Genomic DNA, 23,576 nt, shown 5'->3' on the forward strand with positions numbered 1-23,576 from the left:
TGTTGAGATCACATTTTCAACAAATATTTGGATGTTTTTCTTAATTTCGATTGTTCCCATTCCGCGTGATTTTCAAAACAACAGATTATTTATAAATATGAATTTTATAATATTTTGGATATAAATGACTGTTTTTTTTTAAAAAAATTAATTGATTTTTGTGATATTGCCCATATTTAGACCACAATTTTGAAATACATGATTTTACAATTTTTTGGAAATTGTTTTCCTTTTTAAAATGGAGAGCTTCTATACTTTAGCAAGCTATTACATTTAAGTATATATTTCATAGATATGCATTTTAAAGGCAGGTGCTTCATATATTATTTTTCTTCCTCCGCAAATGACAACATAAAAAGGGGGGCCCATATTTAGACCTTTTCCTCTTGTAAAATAAAATCACGTGTTTATTTGCACCAAATTATCAAACAATACATTGAGCTACATATATTTTGTTTCAAAATATCTTTATTTTTCGTGTACAAAAATATTTGTATTATGTACATAGTGCTTACAATATACACGCATAATTTACAAATACTAACTCGGGAAGCAGAATTTGTCTGCTCCGAATGTGGGGGGTTGCTAGCAAAACTAATTAATAATAATCTGTTACATGATGATTATTATTGCAAGCTGTAGAGCTAGATCATTAGTTGGTTCGAATTATATCTCCTTTAAAGAAAGAAAAAACACACTTTTCAGCACACAAATATTATTCACATCTCGACTAGGATTAAAATAGATCTCCATATTATTTTATTCAAGTTGCCGATATGTATTTTTCAGTATTTAACATCTAACATGTAAGATTACATAAAATTACTTTTGCACGTGTGTGTAACATTTTTGCATTGTATCTAGTTTTTAAACTATGTTACGGAATGTGCAAATCTTCTATTCTAATTCTTTATCGGACTTCACAGGACAAGCTGTTAATTTATTTGCATGCATAACTTTGCTTCATGGTTCAATATTTTATGCTTTTTTATATGTTCAACATAAGCGGATCGAAACTTTTAACGTGGAAAGAAGAAATTCTTACCCAGAAAAGTTCGTGGTGAGGATAAAACTATGCTCACAATTTAAATAAGCGTGAAAAATTATATAATTTGTCTGTAAAACTATCTTAAATTGTTTTTATCTAGTTGGAGTTATTTTTGTGATCAAGCCGTTCAATATTAACATTGAAAATGCTTGGAAGAAACTTAATTTTACAAATTTATATTTGTTTTTAGTGACTTCTTGTGAACACTGACTTACTAAAGCTTTTTATTTTTTCTTATTTGTGGCAGGTTTTAAATCTTTGTGACTTTACTTAACGTTCCACTAATTACTTTGAAAATGTGTTCGAGAGTTTCCTATATAATTTATGCAGTGGCATGCCTGGAAATTTCGTAGTTTGTGGTATATATTACTATTTCTTTCTTGTTTCTCTCTCTCTTTTAGTAATGTCAGAGACTTGTACGTTACAAAATATTTCTTTGGGAATTTTGTTTGCCAGGAATATTCTTTGTAGCATAAAAAACTCTTCTTGTTAAACGAGCTACTCATCCCAATTTAAAACCGATTAGCCCATCTGTGCATAAAGTAGACGTAATGCAAACAAGACATTCTGTTTTACTACATGAAAAAAATAGTTTATTTTATAACCCAAAAGATTTTCTTTGTGTGTGTGTATAAGTACTTCGATATTTTTAGTGTGGGGGTCATGCAAAAAAAATCATCCCAACTTGCAAAAATTACTTCGTGATAAGTGGGATTCCGAACAGTTGCAGACTTCACTTTCCCGACTTGTGGAAACCTTAAGATCCTTCTTTTTCTTATCCACGTGCAAACCGCAACTCCCCGAGCCCAAAGGGAACACACAGGGAAAACTATTGGAAGATTTTTGTTTTTACATTTGCATGCTATAAAGAGATATAAAGTAGCTTTCTTTTTTTGCATATTTTTTTCAGAGGTGTTCAAGTGTGCCCATGGGGAAACGAAACTTCACTTGCACATATCTTTGTCTTCTACAAGATATAGATATAAGTCTCTCTGGAAAACTAACCTAGTCATATCACTATATGTTGGTTCTTGCTAGCAACACTGTTTTTCCAAGACCACATATTTTGTTAATTTTTTAATCATTTAGTATGTCACTCACACATTATTGAGCTTGTTTCTGATCCAGTCCAAGTATCTGTCCACTCTTGTGTACACCCCTGGAACACCCTCGAGTCCACACTTGTTAGATCCGAAAGAAACAATCCCGACCTGATAGTAGACCGGGGGCCTGTTTCGTGATTGGTCGATCAGGATGAGCGGGGAACCTCCGAAGCCTGCGCACGCATCCTTGTTCACTTCCCCGCCTGCGCAGAGCTGGTTGCTCGTAATGGGGATCTTTGAGCTGTAGATTCTGACACACTCAGCCGAAGAAACGACGGGGATGTCTATAATCTGTTGCTCACTTGGTGCGTCTGCAACAAGAAAAACATTCGATTAAATTAATTTTGTCATGTGAAACTTTTGTGAGGCCTGGTGGTCCAGAAGTATAGACCTTGACCGCCTAACCTTAACATCTTTAGAGCATACTTTGGCGCATGACATATTTATTCTACATGGTGAGTCAAAAGTCCCTCACCACCCATTATAAAATGAAAGGGAGTGTAGATGGCAGCAATTGGTCATGTAGTCAGTGGCGGCGATTAAGGGGCGGGGGGGGGGGCAGTTGCCCCCTACTTTTTGTCACTTTTGCCCCCACGCTATGCTAAATTTTTATACAAAGGGAAATATACTGTCCATAATCCTACATGTGCATGATGTCACACCCATCACAAAATTTGTCACACCCTTTACAGGCAAAAAAAGAATGTTTATAAAAAGTTTGTAGTAATATTTTTAGAAACTAAAAGCATCCAAATGTCGGGTAAAGTTTGCTTTGTATCAATAAAATGAAATTGTTTCAGCAAACTCGTATATTTCACAGAGTTTTCTGAAAGACTGAGGAAGGTCCTGAAGTCATGTCTCAGAAGTGTCACACCCGTCACAATTACAAGAAATGTATTTTTTGTAGCTTAAAATTGAGATGGGGGTGGAACATTCTGAAATTAAATACGAGTAACTTTCATGAAGGAAAATGAAATTACATGAATTGATAGTTACATATTTGAAAGCGCTAAGAAAATAATTTTAAAATGACTGTAATTTTTTCTTAATGCCACACCAGTCACAATGAAATAGCCCATAGGCAAGCTATATTATTACAAGAAATACAGGTTATATCCCACTATTTCAACTCAAGCTGTTTCTCGGAGAATTCCATCTCACAACTGAACATGCTGAAATGTTAAGGAAAATCATAAAAGCAAGCCAATCTGCAATAGCTTGCAGGTCTCTAGAAATCATTGAAGGCAAACCGAAACTCTTCGTTTTCTGGTCAAACTTAGTATTCTATAAACGTAAAACATGTTACCCACCATCTGTTCCAGGTAAGCTTCCCCATCCAATAAGCTTCGCCCTTCTTCCAATTAGATATTCATTTGTTCGTGGAAACAGGCAAATGGGTTGAACAGAAACTACAATAAAATTAAAAAATAAAAACTAATTAGTATAAAACTAGTTCCGATGATTTATCTCTCTGTGCATTAGATATAAGTACAATTCAACACCTTAGCATTTAATACTTTTTCCTTTAATTATCTAATGACAATTTTTTTAACATAGATGTAGAGAAATTCTATGGAAGAAGTTTATCAACAGAGATTAATTTTAAGACCTGTAGAAAAGAATTGCCTAACTACGCTACCAATATATCGAACAGGGTACTTCCAAAAAATATGAACCGTTTTGAAGTAGTATATTTAAGTACTGCAGTGTGTTTGTGTGCTATTTATACAAATAAATATTTCCATATTGAACACTTATTGGTAGCTGATAGATTTTATAACATTAGATGACTCAGAAAAGCCACTATCATATCAAAAATGTATATGAAAAGTGTTCACAATTTCTTCCAGAGTTTTGTCACGAATACCTACACAACCGGTTTTGAAATCTTCTATTGTGCGACGATTTTGCGGAAGATTTGCTGTTTTAGACTTGCAGTCAAGAATGTAGATACATACACATTAAAACCAGTGTTTAGAATTAACAGATACTTTTTAGGAATTTTAATGTAAGTAGCTATTTTTAAAAATAACTGTATGCGAGTTATTTTTATGCATCAGTTACTTTTACAGTTACTTTACGACACTTAAATTGCTAACTTGAAAATTTTTAACGTGGAGGAAGAGCTAAATTTGGTAACTCGGTTTCCAACTGTGTGTCTTCTCTGGATGCTAAGGTGAAATAATTTTCATGGTATCTTCTCTGGATGCTAAGGTGAAAATATTTTCGTAGTGTCTACTAAGGCAAGGACGCTATGCTTCGTTACATGTTAAATTTAGAACACCCACGTTACATTAACATTTATCAGTTTTTAATTGCGTGCGAAGACTGCAGTACTTTCGGTAGATTACTGTAATACTTACCACAGAGATTCTTAGTTTACACTCAACGTCATCATTCGTAGGTCAGCATCATAGTCGCAAATGTATGTTAAATAAGCAGAAAATTGACATAGTTTGACCATATTTTACGGCTGTGATGCTGACACCACACTGCAATGTACAACCTACTAATGATGACGTTACATATAAACAGGGTCTCCACACAGGCCTTGTCATGAGAAGGCATGGTGTAGTACATACCAGATAGGTTAACAGGGCGCGTTAGAAACAGGAGCGCCACGTCGTGTCTGAAGATCTGCGATTCGTATCCCTCGTGCGGCACCACCCGCTGAACTGGGATGTCTTGAACCGGATGGGCGCAGAAATCTTCAGAACAATCTGGATTTAGACTCGAATCGTATTCGCCAACTCTCACTAGGGCTCTGGAAATAGGAGAAATGTAATTAAAAAGCTGCCTCACTATTTTTCCAATTGTAAAAAGATGGTTCCAAATTTTAACACTAGAGGTACCCACAATTACTTTTCCCGTCAATGACTTTACCATCTTGAAGTTCATTGTTTAAATATGTTCCATTCAGACATTTTTTTTGTAATTTAGGTTCTTATATCGAAAATGCAGATTTGAATACTTCCCCCCCCATCCCCAACCACGTACGACGTTGGTTTTTATACGATCGCTTGTGAAATGTGTTATCAAGTTTAATGATTGTTGATATGTATTTCTGATTACAATTTCTACACATTCAATAAAAACTTGAACTGTGATGTCCGAGATTAGCGAGAAATTTATATGAAGCAGCTAATGTAAAGTGCCAATAAATCTATTTTTCCTGTTTTAATTACTACAGTGGCGTAGTGGAATGGGCGTAACTTGAACCCTAACTTTGGAGGGGCAAAACAGAACTTGGGACTTAACTTGGGGGGGGGGGGGTCAAACGTGAGACTTAATTTTGGGGGGGCAGAATCAAACTTAGGACTTAACTTTCGGGGGCAGAATCAAACTTGCGACTTAACTTTCGGGGGCAGAATCAAACGTAGGACTTAACTTTCGGTGGCAGAATCCAACTTGGGACTTAATTTTCGGGGGCAGAATCAAACCTGAGACTTTGGGAGCCAGGATCAACAAGTTTTCCCCCCTGTAAAAAGTCCAGAACTATTTTCCTAAGTAACTTATATTGCGCAATCATAAAATATACTCTTCAATACTTTACTAATCAGTTTCCAGGAGGTTAAGAAAAGTACCTTTAATTTTTAAATTTAGTAAGCTTAATATTTTTGGGGGTAAAGTGTCCCCCCTTGCCCCCGATAAGTTACGCCTTTGCGTAGCGACCACCCGCGTAAGCCCTGTAGTGAGGAAGGGGGCAAGATTGGGGACCTGCAGGTTCCCTACATGCTCAATTTACGAAGCATATAGTGTTTCGCCATTGATTTGGACAAAAAATAATGAACTCATAATCTGCTAGGACAAAAATCCCACAATTCGAACTGGAAATTTCTTGATAAAAGCATATAATAGAAGAACAGCTCTTTTTTACCTTCCCTGAACTTGGAAGATGTATCGTGAATGAACACGATGTCTGCGAACTGTTGTATTCTACAACTATTCTGTCGCAAAAGTACGTAAGTGATGAAGGTGGTGAATATGTGAATGGGTAAATCCCTTGTTGGGCGCCATTTATGACGATTATCGCCATAAGAGCTGAATTGGTTGCAAGAATTCTTATGAGAGTTAATTTCACCATTATTTTGTGGAACTTGTGAGCTTTCTTCATTCATCTTTATTGGAAACGTTCTGATATCATGTTGAATGCACTTTTTCCCCCTTCCTGCATTGACGTTTTGAGGTGTAAGGGGTGGCCTTCACAGAGGGAGCTCAAGAGTCAACTTCTACTGCAATGTTGCAGGCCAACGAGACTTACATCCATACAGCTTTTAACCTAGGTAAGGGGATTTTAGTTGTGTGTAGATTTTAACTAAGGTAAGAGGCTTCACCCCACACAATGTGACGGATGTAAATAGTCTTAAGTACTGACGCACACACTTTTTTTTAACAATCAAGTTTACAGAAGGGGTATTCACGAAAAGTGGTGCTACTACATGTAAATAACAAAATGAATTAATCTGGAAATTATTATTGTTTTTAATTGCATTAAGGTTTAAATGTTTGTGGATATGTAATTTGCATAATTCACCAACAAAAATTATTAGCATCAGTAGCCTGTACGCTTCACAGACAAATAAATTTTGCTACATTTTTAAAGCGTCGGACAAATAACGCATTTTCGTTAATGGTTTTCGTGCATTCAGGCTATGTCATCATTAGGGAACGGATTTTAAGGTGCAGCACATATCCAATAATCTAGCTTATTTTCACACCGATCGTTTAAGATATGTATTTTATGACATGAAATCAAGTGAAATGAACACACTTTGTTGCACTTTTTTTGCACCTTTTCGTGAGATTAGCGCGTTTATCACCTTTTTACCCCTTCTATGATGGTTCAGCACCTTTTTCCTTCCTTTTCTTTTATGTTTTGTTAAAATATTGGACAGAGAAATGATGTTCACTCTTCTTGAGCAGCTGCATAAAATCCTATAGCCTCATTTTGTAGAGCAGAAAGAGAACTATAAAATGGTATAATATAATCATTGCAGCCCAAATAGTTCCCAAGATAATGTAGCAAAACCCGCGAGAGAAAACACAAACTTGAACAAAACGTATTCGGCAGAACCACCGTTCTCTCTGCGGTCCGCGCGCATTATATACAGAAGGCGAAGAAAAAGGGAGCATTGAATAGAGACACTCTATCAACACCTTTTTGAATATAATATCAGAACCCTTCTTTTTTTTCTCCCTTTCCTGACCATAATTTTGCACCTTAAAATCCTTTCCCTAGTCATCTTACCAATGATTTTTTCATTTGTTAGCAGACACCACAACGGACTATAATTATATGAAATCAGTTATTATGAATATTTTAATCTAATCTCGTGTCTAGAAAGATACACGTAATACTGGAATGACCCACAAACTAATTCCCACTAGTCTAGACTCTAGAGCAATGTATATAGCCGAAACATATCCCACATCCAAAAATGCATCACGAAGAACGAACATTTATACTGACGGTAATACTTCCGTGATGTGTATAACTACTCGCAAATTCGCTTTACATAGTGAACATAAGTATGTTTTGACGTGTACTTACAGTCTGTATCCTTCCGCTTTAGCAAGTGCACAGTGCGCAGCTGTGAGAACAACTCTCCTGGTGATAAGTGAACCTCCGCAAGCGAATTCTATCAGACCGGTTGCCAAATCTGCAAAAAATTAAAACATTTTTTTCATGTTATTTTTATAGTACTTACTGCCTTGGTTGAATATGATGAAATGATTAGACCATGCCCCTTCATGTGAACTAAGCACTGAAAGTACAGGGTGGCCCAAAAAAAGATAACCGAACATACAATACAGCTGTTCTAATTTCGGTTACCTTTTTTGGGCCACCCTGTAAAATTTTCTGCTGATTGTATATGGAACAGTGGCGGTATCAGAAGTTCAAACCAGAACACGCTTTTTCTCTCCAGGAAACAAAAGAAATTAGGCCTCCCCGATGGCGTAGTGTCATAATTTATTATTATTGATGTAAATGAGGTTCGTAAATAAAAATAATATAAGGATGTTCAGTTGGATAATTTACTAGCGGACTATTTCATTATTATTAATTAAATTTTAATTTTAATTAAAAATATTATAATTTTTGTATTAAATGGTTCTAACATTATTATAAAAATAATATTTGATTGAATATCTTTAATTTTTGTAGGATTAGATACATAATTTCTTCTATAGTTATTTCATTAATAATAATAGAATGGTAATTATTATTAATTGCTTAAGATTGGTTATTTGAATAATTAATTAACACCCGTGAGGGCCAGAAACTACATATTTGATTAATTACTATTAATTTAGGCGGAAATCGTAATAATGGTAACGTCGTCGCCTTCAAATTGAGAGGTCCAGGGTTCGATATCCTGTGGAGGGACATTGCACAGGCATTCGGATCCCACCTTAAACTATAGGTACGGTCTCGATTAGCCTCTGTGTGCCTAAAGTGAACTTAAAACCAAAACTCAAGGCAAATTAGATATATGATCTTTCAGCCCGAATATACTTTAAGCAAATATCCTCTCATATTTTTCTGACGCTGTCACAGTATCATAAATATATTTTTCTTTCTTTAGATATTATGAATTAAAAACTTAGGAAACCCCTTCTTTTTTTATTCATTACCAACATTGTTAAGCTAATTACCAACAGAACAAAATAATCCCCTTCGACATTTATTCCATTGTTTTTATCTTAGTTTTTATATTTTAATCTTTTATTTTTACTACCCATTAAATCTCAAAGTTTTCTAATATTCTGGAACAGCATGTTAAGATCTTGCTGTTGATTATTTTATGCTTTAAACACCAGAGACCCATTCTATTCACAAAAACATACACTGGACATTTTAAAAATGATCATACAAACGAAAGAAAACAAAGCACTGTACTGAGCACAGCTTGTAACAGATCAGCAACTGATTTGCCAACCCAAGGATAATATATTCCCACACCGGCTATCAGTGGTGCCAACTTATATGGGCCTGTGGGGCTCGAGCCCACCCAATAATTTGGCTGTTGTCATGTTTTAATTCAGAAATAAATAAATGTTTCATCATTATACATTTAAATATTTCTCACAAATTAATCACTGAATTTATATTATCAAAATTTGCATACTAATCTGTTATATCTCCAAAATCATAGTTTTCAGTGTCCTATATTATTTACGCTAACCGTGGTCATATCGTTATTACGAAAGTAAGGGAGGATAAGGGCTTATAAGCAGCATGGTGCACAAAAGCACCTAAAGATACTAAATAGGTCCTAATAGTGATGAAATCAAATCTACAGATTTGTTTTTTTCATTTTCCGCAATTAGGCACTAAAAAGCAGTTTTCGAAATAGTTATGACTAGAGGCACATATTTTTGGTAATTAAAAAAGCAAAATTTCGGTAAAAAACTGAGTCAATTTCGGGTTCAAAAGCGGTAAATAAAATAAAATATCGGTGTTATAGCGGTGAAAAATTGGATGAAAAGTAGTATATAAAAAGACATTTGGTTTTAAAATTGTGAATATAATCCTAAATTTGATTTAAAAACTACACTTATTCCACACAATTAACATTTTACTTATAATAGCACATTTATGTAGTTATCAGAGTATTAAGTTTATTTCTGCGTAAAGGAGTCCATTTTTGCTCCTCTAATATTAACAGCAGAATTAATAAATTTTCCGGGAATTGCATAACTCTCCGGATAATTCAGACCTTAAAAGGTGTCGTCGCGTCGGTGAAAAAACCCTGAATTTCGTGTTTAAGAGTTAATTTCGCTTTTTGCAGTTCATTTCGCATTATTTCGTGACAAAACATGATCACAAAATACATCTCACACCTTTCAAAAAGATGAGAAATTAACACTACAATATGTTTTTTCAAATTTCGTTTTTTTGTCAAAAACGAAATATCCATGCCCCTAGTTATGACTAATATAGGCAAAAAAGGCACTGTAAGATTCATGCATTTCTCTCACAACTGCCCTGAGACTGTTTTTAAACGTAGAAGCCTATATATTCTAACCATATTCTCAGCCTATGTGTACATATAAGCATTTATTATTGCATAAAATTATATAGCAAATATCAGATTCAACACACCCAATGTTTCTCAAAAGTTGCCGCTACTGCCGCCTGTGATAGTATTTTTACTCTCTCTCTTACATAACATATTACATTTGACATGACATTATGTATGCTTGTACTTCTCTGTGCTTTGTATGTAGATAGATATATTTCCTCATTGCTGTAAGATTTTACTTTATTGTAGAGAGAGTTTCTCTTTGTGTGGGATCTCAAGGTTACATTTTTACGGAAGATATGCTCTGGGAATTGTTGGCAGTGAAGTAACTATCCCATTGTGGTCTTCTTTGGTTTTCTCTGAGAAAGGAGGTTCTTGTAAATTCCGTCCATAGACTATATTTAGCCTATTCTACATCCGCTGTAAGAGCGAAGACAAAGTAAACAAATGCACGTGGCTGTTAAGAAATCCTATTATTTACTCCAATGGTATCGGTGCAGGAATCTTCCGCGTAGGAATGTAGTGCAATCAGGAGTATAGTGCGTGCGATAAAGCCACGCCACCCAATATGGCTGCTATATTGAAGTTGATACCTTATATTATAAGCTGCACAGCTACTACCAGTATATTCATGAGCAATATAACACCAGAACCGCGTATGTCCGGAAGGATGTACGCCTCCCCATGGAAAATGAATGTCCACCCAAAAATTATATACGAGGGTTACAGCAAAAGTCAGGGCAACTATTTTTTTTCCACAATAATGCGGGTCAGGCAAGAAATTGTAAAATATGCAATTGGAAGGTCTTGATATATGCTAAAGTTTAATGTATGAATTTTGAATAACATAGCGATCTGTGTCAAGATAGAGAAATATACAAAATAAGAAACATCAATCGTTTGTTACAAATGTCGTCCTAAATGTTACATGTCGGCAGTTGCTTCTCTTCCACGCCCGAATGCTGCTGCCCACCTCGCAACAGTTCGGTATGGTAGAACATCATTTCTTAAAGCTTCCACAAGCTCAGTGTGACATTCTCTCGCCTTCCTTCCGCGGGGAACTGCTATTTCCACACAAGAACGCTGTTCACGCCAGGTCACATCCATCCTGCACGACTGTTAAACACGCACTGACTTCCCACTTCCCTCACTTCAGTGTCTTGGCAGCAACTGCCATCTAGTGGCGTCACAATACATTGCATTTGACGGGGTCTCCACTGTATTTTTTAAAATGTCTTGCCTGACCCGCATTATCGTGGGAAAAAATGGTTGCCATAACTTTTGCTGTAACCCTCGTATTTCACACGATTTCATTTCAGTCACATTACTTCATGTTAATTATTACAAGTGCGTTGAAGGAACATGATAATTTCAGACTGAAACACTATTTTGTGAGAGGGCATCACTATTATGTGGAAAAATATGCCTCCTTTGCCCCCCCTTGGAAAAAAATACCTTGCTTAGCCCTCCCTGGAAAAATCCTGCGGACGTCCATCACCAGAAATAACACTAAGGAAAGAAACTATTTTTCAGAAGTCACGTGATTTCATTTGCATAAATTTCATTTTTGCAGTAAGGTCTTGTGTAAAACACAAACCGTTGAGAAGTTTCAGATCAGAAAATGAACATTATGCGTATACGCAATTTGTGTATTTATTTTGTTACATACGTTCCCTCACACAATCATTTGATTGTGTCTATAGTGCAGAAGGCCTTAGAAAGATCGCTTCGCGGGCTTACAGCAGACAACAATATGGGAGGGTGTCTGCGAGAACCAATCAGGTCCGCGAATGAGCGAGCCCGGTTGCCACAGCTAACTCGCTGCACCCTTCTGGAAGGGTGAATGACCTCTGCCTCTTGCTACCTCGGCCTGTTTGTTCGGCTGAGGAGCAGACGACACGAGAGTATCGGCAATAGTGTGCGAGCGACGTCTGCTGTTAGCCCGCGAAACGCTCTTTCTAAGGCCTTCTGCACTATAGTTTAACTATAATTTTGGGGCGTAAGGTGCCCTTTGTAATGGCACCGAAATATGAGCCTCACTTCCACGTAGTCTGAATGTTTCAGACTAACGAGTCTTTGGCATATGGGCTAGGGTTATAAGACGTCCGGTTTTTCCCGGACATGTCCTACATTTTAGCCTTATGTCCGGCGTCCGGGAGGAATTTGAAAAATATCAAAAATGTCTTACATTTTGAGCGTCACATAATACCGGGTGTTTCAACAGAAACGCCGTGATTTCAAATCACCCTAAAAAATATTTAGTATATTCCCAGTAATAATTTGTATATGGTATGATTGACAAAAGTCTAAAATTTAATTTTTGACAACCTATAATCCACATGAAACGAAGGAGACACCTCTGTACGCACAAAAGGTTTTGGTATGGTGGTGTATCGAAAAGTGGCTTGATTGGACCTTTCTTTTTTGATGGCTATGTCACATCAGAAAATTATTTGCAAATGCTGCAGGAATACTGTACTTCATTCCTGGTCTTCGACGGAAACGTTGTTCAATTCGTCAGCAATGGTTCCAGCAAGACGGAGCTAGGCCGCATACAACTGAACCTGTCCTGACAATCGCTACACACATTTATTTCAAAATGGTTTAGAGTGGCCTCCAACTAGCCCTGATTTAAACCCGTGAGACTATTTCTTGTGGGGTTTCCTAAAGCAGGGTGTTTTCAAACGAGGAGTGCGATTACTAGATGATTTGAAAGCAAACATCGAACAGTGTACTGCACAAGTTAGTCGTGCAGCCCTTGGTCAGATATTTGACAACATGTGCAACCAGGTGCAAGAAATGATAAATCGTCAAGGTGGACATTTCGAACATGCTTTCCATTAAACTTTTACGTTTTCTCTATCAGATTATGTAATTATTTTTTTGAGTAGTTATAAATATTTTAAAATGCCATTTGAAATCACGGCATTTCTGTTGAAACACCCGGTATTAATAAGGAAAATACGTGTTTCAGTTGAACAAAGAAGTTAGGGAAGTTACAAGTCTATGGACTGAGCTCCCAAACTCAGTAGTGAAATTTATTTTGATTCAGTCATTGCCAAAAAAGAAAAGAGAAGTTGTCCGGCTAGAGAACAAACGGGAAATCGGAAGCAATTAATGAACAAAGTTTTCGTGCCACTTTCTGATGAAGTCACTGTTCAATACCTGAGCGGAATGTCTTGACTTCGGGTTTATACTGATGGGACAAGGTGTTTCCCATTTTCATTCAATATTTTGATTGTAAAGCAGGGGGGATATAGAGAACAAAGTTATTGAGGGTGTCTTCTAGTCAAGAAAGTCATGAAAGTCAAGATAAAGTTAAGAAATCAGCAAGTAGGGCTTGAAGTCAATAAAAATTCGAGAAATTATTCTTGTGGTCAAGAATTTTTGCTGATACATTTGCTATTTGATTTGGTTTATTTTACTTCACTTTTCTCACCCTTTGGCTAATCGCGAAGATTAGGATGAATTATGGCAAGATAAGATGGATGAAGGGACAATCACAAACATATAGGGTCGACCCCCCCCCCCCCAAATCAAGCCTCACGTAAGAGTCCAAACCCCAGAGCCTCGCTAATCTGTCAAATACAGTTTACTTAATTACTAATTTCCAACTTTACCTAAGTAGGGGTTAAATAAATAAACGTTAAGAAAAACGAAAAAAAGGTTAAGAAAAGTCCTGAAAAAGTTAAGAATTTTGGATGTGTTATCTTGGGTAGAAACTCTTTTGTTGAACTAAAAACTGCCCAAGATGAAACTTTTGGAACCATTTCAAATTACGGTAACTGCTGAGTATTTGTTTGCCATTGCAGGTCATAATGCAAATGTTGAGAGAGTACTTTCATTCCATCAGCACAACGGACTCATGAAAAAAATATTTTATTCATAAATTCTGTAAAAAGTTTGGGACTGGTCCCTATAATTTCAAAGAGCTTGAATGTCCATTCTAACATAATTATATTTTGACTGAACCTGAAATTTTGAGAAAAATTGGCTTCTCTGAGAAGTACCAGTTAGAACATGTAGTGAGATTCATTGTTTAGTATGATTACAAGTTTTGAAATTTTGCATTTAAAATTTCATTAAGAATTCATTTTTAAATGAAAAGAAAGTGTCATTTTTAAATTACTTTCTGTAGAAATAAGTATTATTTATTGCGAATGTTTTGTGTCCGACATTTTGACTTAAAGTCCTACATTTTGGGACAGCATGTCCTACATTTCCCTTGTAGCGATCTCGTAACCCTAATCTGGGCTCACAGCCAGCACAATCTTCTGAAGGGCGTGTGCTATGTTCTGTCCATGTGTGCCGTTTAGCCGAAAGTGGCAGAAAAGCGAAGTAAAATAAACTACAATCAATCATTGTAATCCCTGGATTTCGGGACGGTAGAAATTAATCTGAATTCCGGGATTACATTCGCTTGTAACGTTCCAGATATACGTGGATGATACTTGCAAGCTACCTCGATTTATACAGGCTTTCGATTCTTTTCCCCGTACTCGATTTCTTCAACTTCCCTACTCTAACTTAATATTCCAAGATATGGATGATTAGGAATGATACGAGATTATCAGGCTACATTCCCAGGCATAAAAACCTATTAACCCGAAACAGACCTTCCGCAGTGTTGGTAGAATATTACGTAAGCCCAGTGAGCAGAATTTAATTTCACATTTCCCTTGCATTAATATTATATTTTATAATCAGAACAACCGTGGCTTGCAAGCTCACACAATTAGTTATGGAGACCCGTGAGAAGACGTTATTTAACATTTAATACTTTCCAACGAGTGGAGTTCGGTTCTTTCTCAGTTTCATCTTAATGTGTAGTTTCTTTGGGAAACCATATTAACTTCCAATTCCTTCATAAACTCGTGATTTATGAGGGAAGCAGAGTACGGCTCGATTTTACGATATTGAGGAAACGATTAAGTTTACACAACCATATAGTGATCGGCGTACTTTGGGAAGTATGCTAATATTGTGTGCCCACACAGGTAGCCAAGTTTAGACACACATTCAGATTGTTCACCATATTAATTCAGTTTATTTTTGGCAGTGTAAGGTTCAGCAATTGGATAAAAAGCTGTGAAATCGAATATGACATACATGAGGCACGTTACAATTACATATATGCAATATAATGTAACTGAGGCATTGCAACATCACAGAAATATAAACATTACATAAACATATAAACATTGTGTGCTGCATGGAGTAAGTTCAGGATTAACCCTCTAATACTCTTACTGAAAAATCACGTCATGCAGAGAGTAAAATTGGAAATACGAGGGGCGTACAATAAGTCCGTGCCCTGACCCACTTCCGGTAGTGGTATCGGGAAATTTCGTCCATCACTTTTCGACATATTAGTCCCCTCCCAGTGCCTGACAATTACGACATCGTTTTTCTAACGCTGAAATGTTCTGTCTTGCTCCTGTAACCACTACTCAGCAGCGTTCATGATATCAGAATCATTGTTAAATTTCTTACAACGCAGCTCTTCCTTTAGTTTAGAAAACAGGTGGTACCGGTGGATATGCGGAAAAAGGTGGATGTCGCGAGCTTTGAAGCCACAGGATTGGATAGCAGTTGTGGTTACACCTGCCGTGTTTTTGAGCATGTGTCAACATGCGAGGCACCCAGCGACAACTTACTTTTTTAGTCCCAAGTGGTCAGTTAAAATCGTATGAATGCTACCATTTCATATGCCAACAATGTCAGAAGTGTCCTAGTGGTGAATCTCCTATCATTGTTGATTAGTTGTTGTACGCGGTCGATAGTTTCCTGGCTAATGGCTGTTGATGGTTTTCCGGTATATCTTCACATGATTTACAAGTGCAGCTGAATTCCCTGTACCACTTCTTTACCGTGGAATTTGAAGGTGCTTTATCCCCCCAATGTCTGCACAACATCATTGTGGACGTCTTGAGGTGATAGACCTTTTAACCGTAGATACTTGATCACAACTCGCAACTCTGAAGACTCCATTTTCCAATATAGCTTCACCATTTGTTATGTTTACACTTCTAACACCCAAAGGTTTATTATATACATGCTTGAAACTTGCAATGCATACAACGAAGGGATGCATGCGTAATACTAGAGAATTTGGTTCATCAGACACAACCGGAAGTGGGTCAGGGCACTTAACTTATTGTATGAAAATAGTGATTGTCAATTTTGGGTCCACACATCTTTGAATCTGACTATACACCCACAGTTTCTATCACCACTACACCTTGGACTAGTTCGTACACGAACGCTTGAGCATGTGTGTTCTTGTGATTGTTTATTCATCAATTTTATCTAATCATCACTCCTCATAGTCGCGATTAGTCAAGAGTGGAAGAAAAGCGGCGCTAAGTAACAAATTACAATTACGTTTGATCAATTTCCGAACATTAATCATTATGAAACCATAGACGGGAATTTATGTATGTGGAAGCCCAAGAAGTGGGTGAGCCCCCCACCCCGAATACTATTTCAGTTTTTACTTTTAGGCCAAGCTATGCCAAAATGGTTAGTTATATTTATACCACTTTTCAAATATCCCATTCTTTCAGTTTGAAGTCCTTTTTTGTAAGTATTTCCGCCCTGATCGAGGCCTCTATTTATAAACAGGTGGACTGAGTCTATAACCCCCTAAGCTCTCCATAAATCCAGGCCTGTATGAAACATAAAACCATGCTTAATGGGAGACAGTCCTTTAACGCCATAATTGCCCGCCCCCCCAATTTTTGCTACTTTTACCCCGCACTATGCTAAACCTTATGTAGAAAGAGAAAATAAACTGTCCTTGCCCCCTCCAGTTTCCACACCTCGGCCCCCCAGATTTGGAACCCAATCTCTGCAACTATTAACATGTGTGACAAACCCGAATAACTGGAAGGAACTGTATTTTGAATCCAGCGAGTTAACCTTTATTCTTTACATTAATCCAGGTCCTTTGTTACAAATTATTTATATATAGTATAATTGGGCTTACTTATTAGTAGTTTATAGTTCAATTTAACATAATAGCTTTAACTTTCTTATCAATTTTGTTATAAATAATTATAATTTACAGGGAGGAGCTATGGTCCCCCCAACGCCCTCTCATATACTTACTTTTGAATCCAACTCTCACCACCCAAGGATGCGACCCAAGCCCTCCTCTCCACGTCGCTCGGAAGTTCATTAGCTGCGATATCCCGCAAGTGTTGCCACCTCGCGGCGGGGGAGTGTAACTGCCACCCCCGCCCCCCGTTGTCGGCGGTCCCGGTGGTGTCTGGCCACTTTGCGGACAGCACACCAGAGGTCTCACACCGTCGTAGCCGCAAGTGAGTTCTCGTAGCTTGCGAGGTGCCAGGCAGCTTCTGTCTAACAAGTCGTACATGACCCTGCATTCGGAGAGGGGTATGCACCGGGTGTCGAAGGAACAGAGCGATTCGTCGATGTTTGTGTCGCTTCCTCCTCTATAAGCTCCTGAAAAGAGAAACAAAAAGGAGTTAGTTGCATCCGGTCAAACGGCGCTTTGCAGAACCCACTGGTTTACTGCGTGTATAGTTGAAGTCCTGATTCGAACTTCACTTTACTTCAAAGAAAGTTCCGGAAGATCAGTTTCCCCTCTGAAAACCATGTCAAGTCCACGTGGAGCCCAGTAAGTGTTTCCCTCAAACATTTTCCACCAACACCGGCCGTTTTAGGAACTGACAGTACTTGTCAAGTCCACGTGGAGTAAATGAGATGTTGGCAATTCAGTTTCTTTAGAGATTTCATAACGTGAGGGTGTGTTTATCTTTGCTAGGTTGTGTTATTGTGCTGTGCTACTTTTTTAATACAATGTGGAGGCCTTGGGAGTGTAACTTCGTCGCAGTTCGTGTTGGATGTCTAAACACTGCTGGTAAAAGTGACAACAGCCCTTCTCAGAAAAACAGGCGCTGGATCGAAACCAGATACGCGTCCGGCCGGCTTCCTCTCGAGTTATGTCAAAGATACAGAACTGACGTTTCAATCAGGACTTGAACTTTACCGGTGTCCACGAAAACCTTCACCAGGTTAAACCATGACGCCATCATTTTGCACCAGCGTGCAGATTTTGTACAGCTGAAGCATCGAAATAGCGCCGTCTGCTTTGAAACTTGTCGTGATTCCTGACATACGTTCTGTAGACAATAGTTGAGAATGACACGCCGATTTTGTTGCACTGAGGGCAAATAAATATTCTATATTTTCCCCAAAAAATGACATAAATTTGTATTGACCATGTTAAATGAAATATTGCTATGTGAGAAGATGATATTCACGAAATATATTTTTAGATCAGCATCACTGAATTTTTCCTATTAAACGCACGCTTTCTGAATCTAGCTTTCATTTGTTTCAGTCAGAAGCTTTCCAGCTTTCACCGTATTTGACGTCATTTTTTGTTCACCAGTTTGAGACATGCTGATGAATTCTGGAAAGCGCGGAAGGGCTTTGTGTGTATGGGAAATATACAGCTCATGGATGTCCGGAAAGGGCTTCAAAGAAGGAGGCGGAGGGGAGCACTGCTAATAACAACGATGAAAAATATTAGCCCCGTCTAGTTTGCTGCACTTTTCGACACTAGGTGTAGCGCAGGTGTATCCCGGTGCTAGGCTAGAGCAAGGCAATGACGTTCAACCAAGTAGAGGAATAGCAGTGTTAAAGTTCAGAAGATTCAACAAATGCTGCTATAAACGTTAATTTAATTAGTTAGCACGCAACACGTAATCATTAGGGAACGGAACTTTATGTGCTAAAAAACTCAAATATTTATTTTTGTATGTGTCATAAATATTGCAAATATGTGATAAAAACAGGAAAATATGTGACAGAAATAAAAATAATTTGGTAACAAAAACAAAATATTACATGCATTTTAAACATCTGAAATCAGTTTCTAAATGCTTACCTCTTAGCGATCTATTTTTTGGAAGAGTTGCAGTGGATCACCATAGTTTTATCCAAATTCTCCATTGTAAATATGTGACGATTATCTCTAAAAAGCATCTTATATTGTGAGAAAGATCGCTCCACGTCACAAGAAACAATTCTTGCATATTTGAAGCACGAAATGCCACTAACGCTGAAGTTTTCCAAAGCTTCCTATTCCTCTACTTCACCTTCCAAAACACGTGCAATTTGGTACAAAGTTTGAAAACCTTCTTTTTTCCCAAAAATTTCTGTACATTTAGACAGCACTTGTGCGTTAGATCCAGTGGGGGTAATTTTTTCCCCCAATAGGATCGTTGGCGAGGCGCTAGAAGTCTGCCAGCGAGCGTGTTCAAAGACAAAACAAACCTAGCGCTCTCGATATGAAAGAGGTGCGGGGAATAAACATTTCGAGGATTTCGAGGTAGTTGAAGTCAATGAGCGATTTTATGTATTTAATATGTATTTACATACGGAAAACTGGAAAAGATGTGTTTTTATGTCAAATAAAATTTGCTGCGTTGACATAACGAGGGTCTCTATCTTATCGCAGAAAAACAACAACATTTATTTACCTAAAGTTCCGTTCCCTAGTAATCATACACCACACACTACACCGCTCCAGAACGTAGTGCAAACGGCGCAGACACCCAATACACTACTTGACACCAAATCAACGAAGTAGAAGAGTCGGTGTTGCATGGTGTAACCAACAAGACGCGCGAGTGCTGAGAGAGTCAAAAAGTGCAGCCAACTAGACGGGACTATTAAGTTTATATTCAGGAAATAGTTCAATAACTGTCAACTATAGTGATGGGAATGTGTATTGGCGTTACTCGTCTTATTCAAGCTGGAACACCAAAAGCATGCCATTTGGAGGGAGATGGCACCAATGTTCGCTTGTCCAAGAATGTCCAGTAGCAACGAGAAGTTGCAGTATATCTGAAATGAACATTAGAAACTTGCAAGGCGATGTAAATTGTGGTAATTCCGGGAAGACCAGAAATTGATCTCGTGTCTTAGTGCTAGAGCGTTGAAAGGGGATGTCAAGAACTCAGATTCGATCCTTGGTTAAGTCATAATTTACACGAAATTTTTCAGTGTGTTATTCGAACTGTGCACATCTCTCGTTTCATTGTGCCCATCTACGCGACTACCTGTTATGACCAGTTTCTAAGCCCTGTGCCTTACTTTCCGAATTTCCCTTGCTCTACCTTATTAGCACCTTTATGTAAGAGCATACTTACAATTACCATAATGACTTGGCACATGAGCGGAATTTAGTGCCGAGAATTGTTTGAAAATGACACTGCAGAGGAAACAATAGTGTAATTGACCATACAGACCCCGGAAGTCTTTAGGTCCAAGCCTTGTTTCCATTTCCAGTGACGTTTACACGAAGCTGATTACATAAAGTGGAGAAAAATGAGGGAAACCTGTTTGAAATGGTAATTAAAAAAACATTGAAGGTTTTGCTCAGGGAAGGTTCACAATGTTTTCCCTGGATTAGGTGTAGGCCGCTTGTCTTTCTCATTGTCGCTGTCATAAGAACAATGTGTGGAATCGTCCGACATATTTTTGTACATTTCGAGTTAGATACGGGTTTTTAGATGTTCAAATTGTGGCAAAATATAAAGAAACCTGTACTAATACAGTAAACCCTCGTTAACACGAATCCAAAGGGACCGAAAATCCAAGAGTTTGTGTTAAAAAAAATCGTGCTAACTGCTACGACCCTGGGGGTACGTACTTAAATGTTATTTACCACGGCTATAGAAATATCTTAATCTCAGGGGATAGGTTCTTTATTCGAGAATTCCAAATAAGAAAGCGTTTTATAGCCAAGAGGATATAGTTAAATGCGGATCTATATTCTGGAAACTATACACAATACAGAGAAAATATATAGCGAAGCTTGTATATACATTGAAATTAATATATATGCTGATTCCAAATTTACGTCGGTTATATTCTTCTTATACATATATGAATAATTGAAAGGAAATCTTCTTTCTTCTAGTAATTTCTGGGAAAAGGCTTCTTCTTCTTTCTATTTTTGGATAAGACTTCTTCTTCTTTCTATTTAGGAAAAGGCTTCTTCTTTTCTTTCTAATTTTGGAGAAGGCTTATTCTTCTTTTCTTCTATTTTTGGAAAAGACTTCTTCTTTCTATTTAGGAAAAGGTTTCTTCTTCTTTTCTTCTTTCTAATTTTTGAGAAGGCTTATTCTTCTTTTCTTTCTTCTAATTTATTGTCTTTCCTTTTAAAGCGTAATCTTATTTATTACATATATTCCCTCGCTTTCCCCGTTTCTTTGGCAAACGATACAAGCTATACTTATAGAAATAGTAGGGTCGACTAAACTGGCAGTAGCGCTACCTCCTATGTAACGACCAAAAGGGGAATAGCCCAGGATCGCTAACAGCAAGCGCTGCCTATGGCCCAGTGCGTCTAATAAGAAGTGCAACCGCAAGTGCTTCGGGGCGTCTAATTGAACACAGCGCCACCGAGGGACGGACAAATACAAAAGCTGACGATGTTTTCCTCGTCAGAGGATCAAAAAGGAGAGATACATTTCTGAATTCATTTGCTCACTTCTTAACTTTCCTAATTGTTTCATATATGAGCATATTCTTATTTATCTTAATTGGCTATATACAACATTTCATTCACTCCTTCTATAATTTTTATACTCTTCCTTTATGTATTTTGCATTTACTATAATATATATAATCGCTCTTCTCCGCTCCAAATTTCTAGTGAACTCTGCTTTTCTTCGTATGGCGTGCTGCCATCTATCATCGCTCTCGGGAAACATTTCTTCCTTGTGTTTTTCATTGTGTCGTCGGAACTGGCACGTGACATAACCTGCGACTCAAATTTTATTGTTGCAATACAGTTCTTTCTACACATTAACCATTTACAATACGTATTATGTATGTCGTCATAGAAAACACTAGTGCAGTACTACAGTAATTAACTTTTTAAAAAAGTACTCGCAGATCATTTTCTGGTGAAAAATTCCTTTATATTGCACTTTTGCAAGATACGATAAGACCTCTTCGAAAGAGCAATAATGCCTTGATCCAGAGGCACTTGATGTTACTCGTACTGGCTATGCTTTAAAGAATAGAAAAAACATATTTGAGCACATTGTTGATCTGAATCTGTTGGTTACAATACTGTACAAGTTGATTGTTGAGAAGATGATAGAGATTGTTGAGCGATTTCTTACAAACCTAGCAGAGGAACGACAGAAAAAGTTATGAAAATCTTTGAAAGTTTGTGTTAAATGAGATCTAATGACGCAACGGACTAAAAAGCAGTTCGTAATTCGTGGTAACCGAAATTCGCGTTAACCCATAAAATTTTCTATATGATACGTATAATACATCCCTGCCGGGACCAATATTTTGTTCATGTTAACCGAGTGTTCGTCTTAAGCGAGTTTGTGTTAACAAGGGTTTACTGTATTAAAAAATTGATGTTTTTATGTACAGTAACCGAATATCCGTTATTTAGCCGGGTTTGTCAACATCAGCCGTAATGAGAGAATGTCCCGAATTTTTTACTTTACGAACATGCAGCCATGGTACATATCATTATATTAATTATAAATATAATTAGTTCAAAGTGGTTCTGCATAGTGCTGTCGCCTATGGTGTGAACGGTCCTGGGTTCCATTCCCGGTGGCATCCCATAACATTTCGACGTTGACCCAGCATCGTGAGCTACATAAAAAGAAGTAGCGAGTGGGCTCTGGTTTTGATTGCCAGAAAACAGCGGGAATTGGACTCAACGCGCTGATCACACACGCGTTACCCAATGAAAAAGTCACTCTGGCAGGTCCTGGCCCTTAGAGGGCTGTTTCGGCATGGGGTTTAGTTTAGTGTTTTTTATTATTTTTTTTATTAATTAGTTCAAACGTATGATAGAAAATCCGTTCTGTAGCTTTATTTGAAATTTTACACACCCCTTCTGTTTTTTTGTTCCCTAACTTGCAATATATCAGAAATAAGTGCAGATTTTTCCATTAAAATGACGCACATAACGCCAAAGACTTAACTGCAAATAAAAATGTACAGTAGCACCTAATTGGTAGTTTTGCCTTTAATTTTAGTTCAGTAGTTAAAACAAGCAAGCGATGTGCCGACAAGTAACGACTCTTTTGTCATGAAAAATTCGGTCTTGCATATTGAAATTTAAAGCAGGAGCCGCAATTGCGTGCCAAAACTGGGGGAGGGGGATAGTTTAGTTTCACTTGGTAGACAAGGCTTAGCAGTAAGAGGTTAAAAGTTTCAGGGGCAACTATCCCCCCGCCCCTCTAATCCCTGCCACTGATTTAAAGTAATTTTACATGTAGTTTTTGAACAATTGTAAGATCGAAGTAAGTCTTGAAAAGATTCTCTCGGACTATCGACCAGGTGAGTTGTGGAAAACAATATCAAGTTTTCGAGGGCTAA

The 23,576-nt window shown here is 37.4% G+C and overlaps 1 protein-coding gene across 1 annotated transcript in view; it reads right to left on the bottom strand.

The window, feature by feature from the left end:
* Positions 1 to 456: 456 nt before the first annotated feature.
* LOC145981072 (CLIP domain-containing serine protease HP8-like) overlaps positions 457 to 23,576 on the bottom strand; it is a 55,255-nt gene continuing 32,135 nt past the window's right edge. The window contains exons 3-7 of the mRNA XM_083114193.1: positions 17,289 to 17,645; positions 7,703 to 7,811; positions 4,734 to 4,915; positions 3,462 to 3,560; positions 457 to 2,462 (exon numbers count right to left, since the gene is read on the bottom strand). Of these exons, the coding sequence (XP_082970319.1) occupies positions 2,146 to 2,462; positions 3,462 to 3,560; positions 4,734 to 4,915; positions 7,703 to 7,811; positions 17,289 to 17,645 (1,064 nt within the window). The 3' untranslated portion in view covers positions 457 to 2,145. The remainder of the gene's footprint in view (positions 2,463 to 3,461; positions 3,561 to 4,733; positions 4,916 to 7,702; positions 7,812 to 17,288; positions 17,646 to 23,576) is intronic.

The sequence above is a fragment of the Lepisma saccharinum genome, chromosome 28 (assembly GCF_977018435.1).
Source record: "Lepisma saccharinum chromosome 28, izLepSacc3.1, whole genome shotgun sequence".
NCBI classification, from domain to species: Eukaryota; Metazoa; Arthropoda; class Insecta; order Zygentoma; family Lepismatidae; genus Lepisma; species Lepisma saccharinum.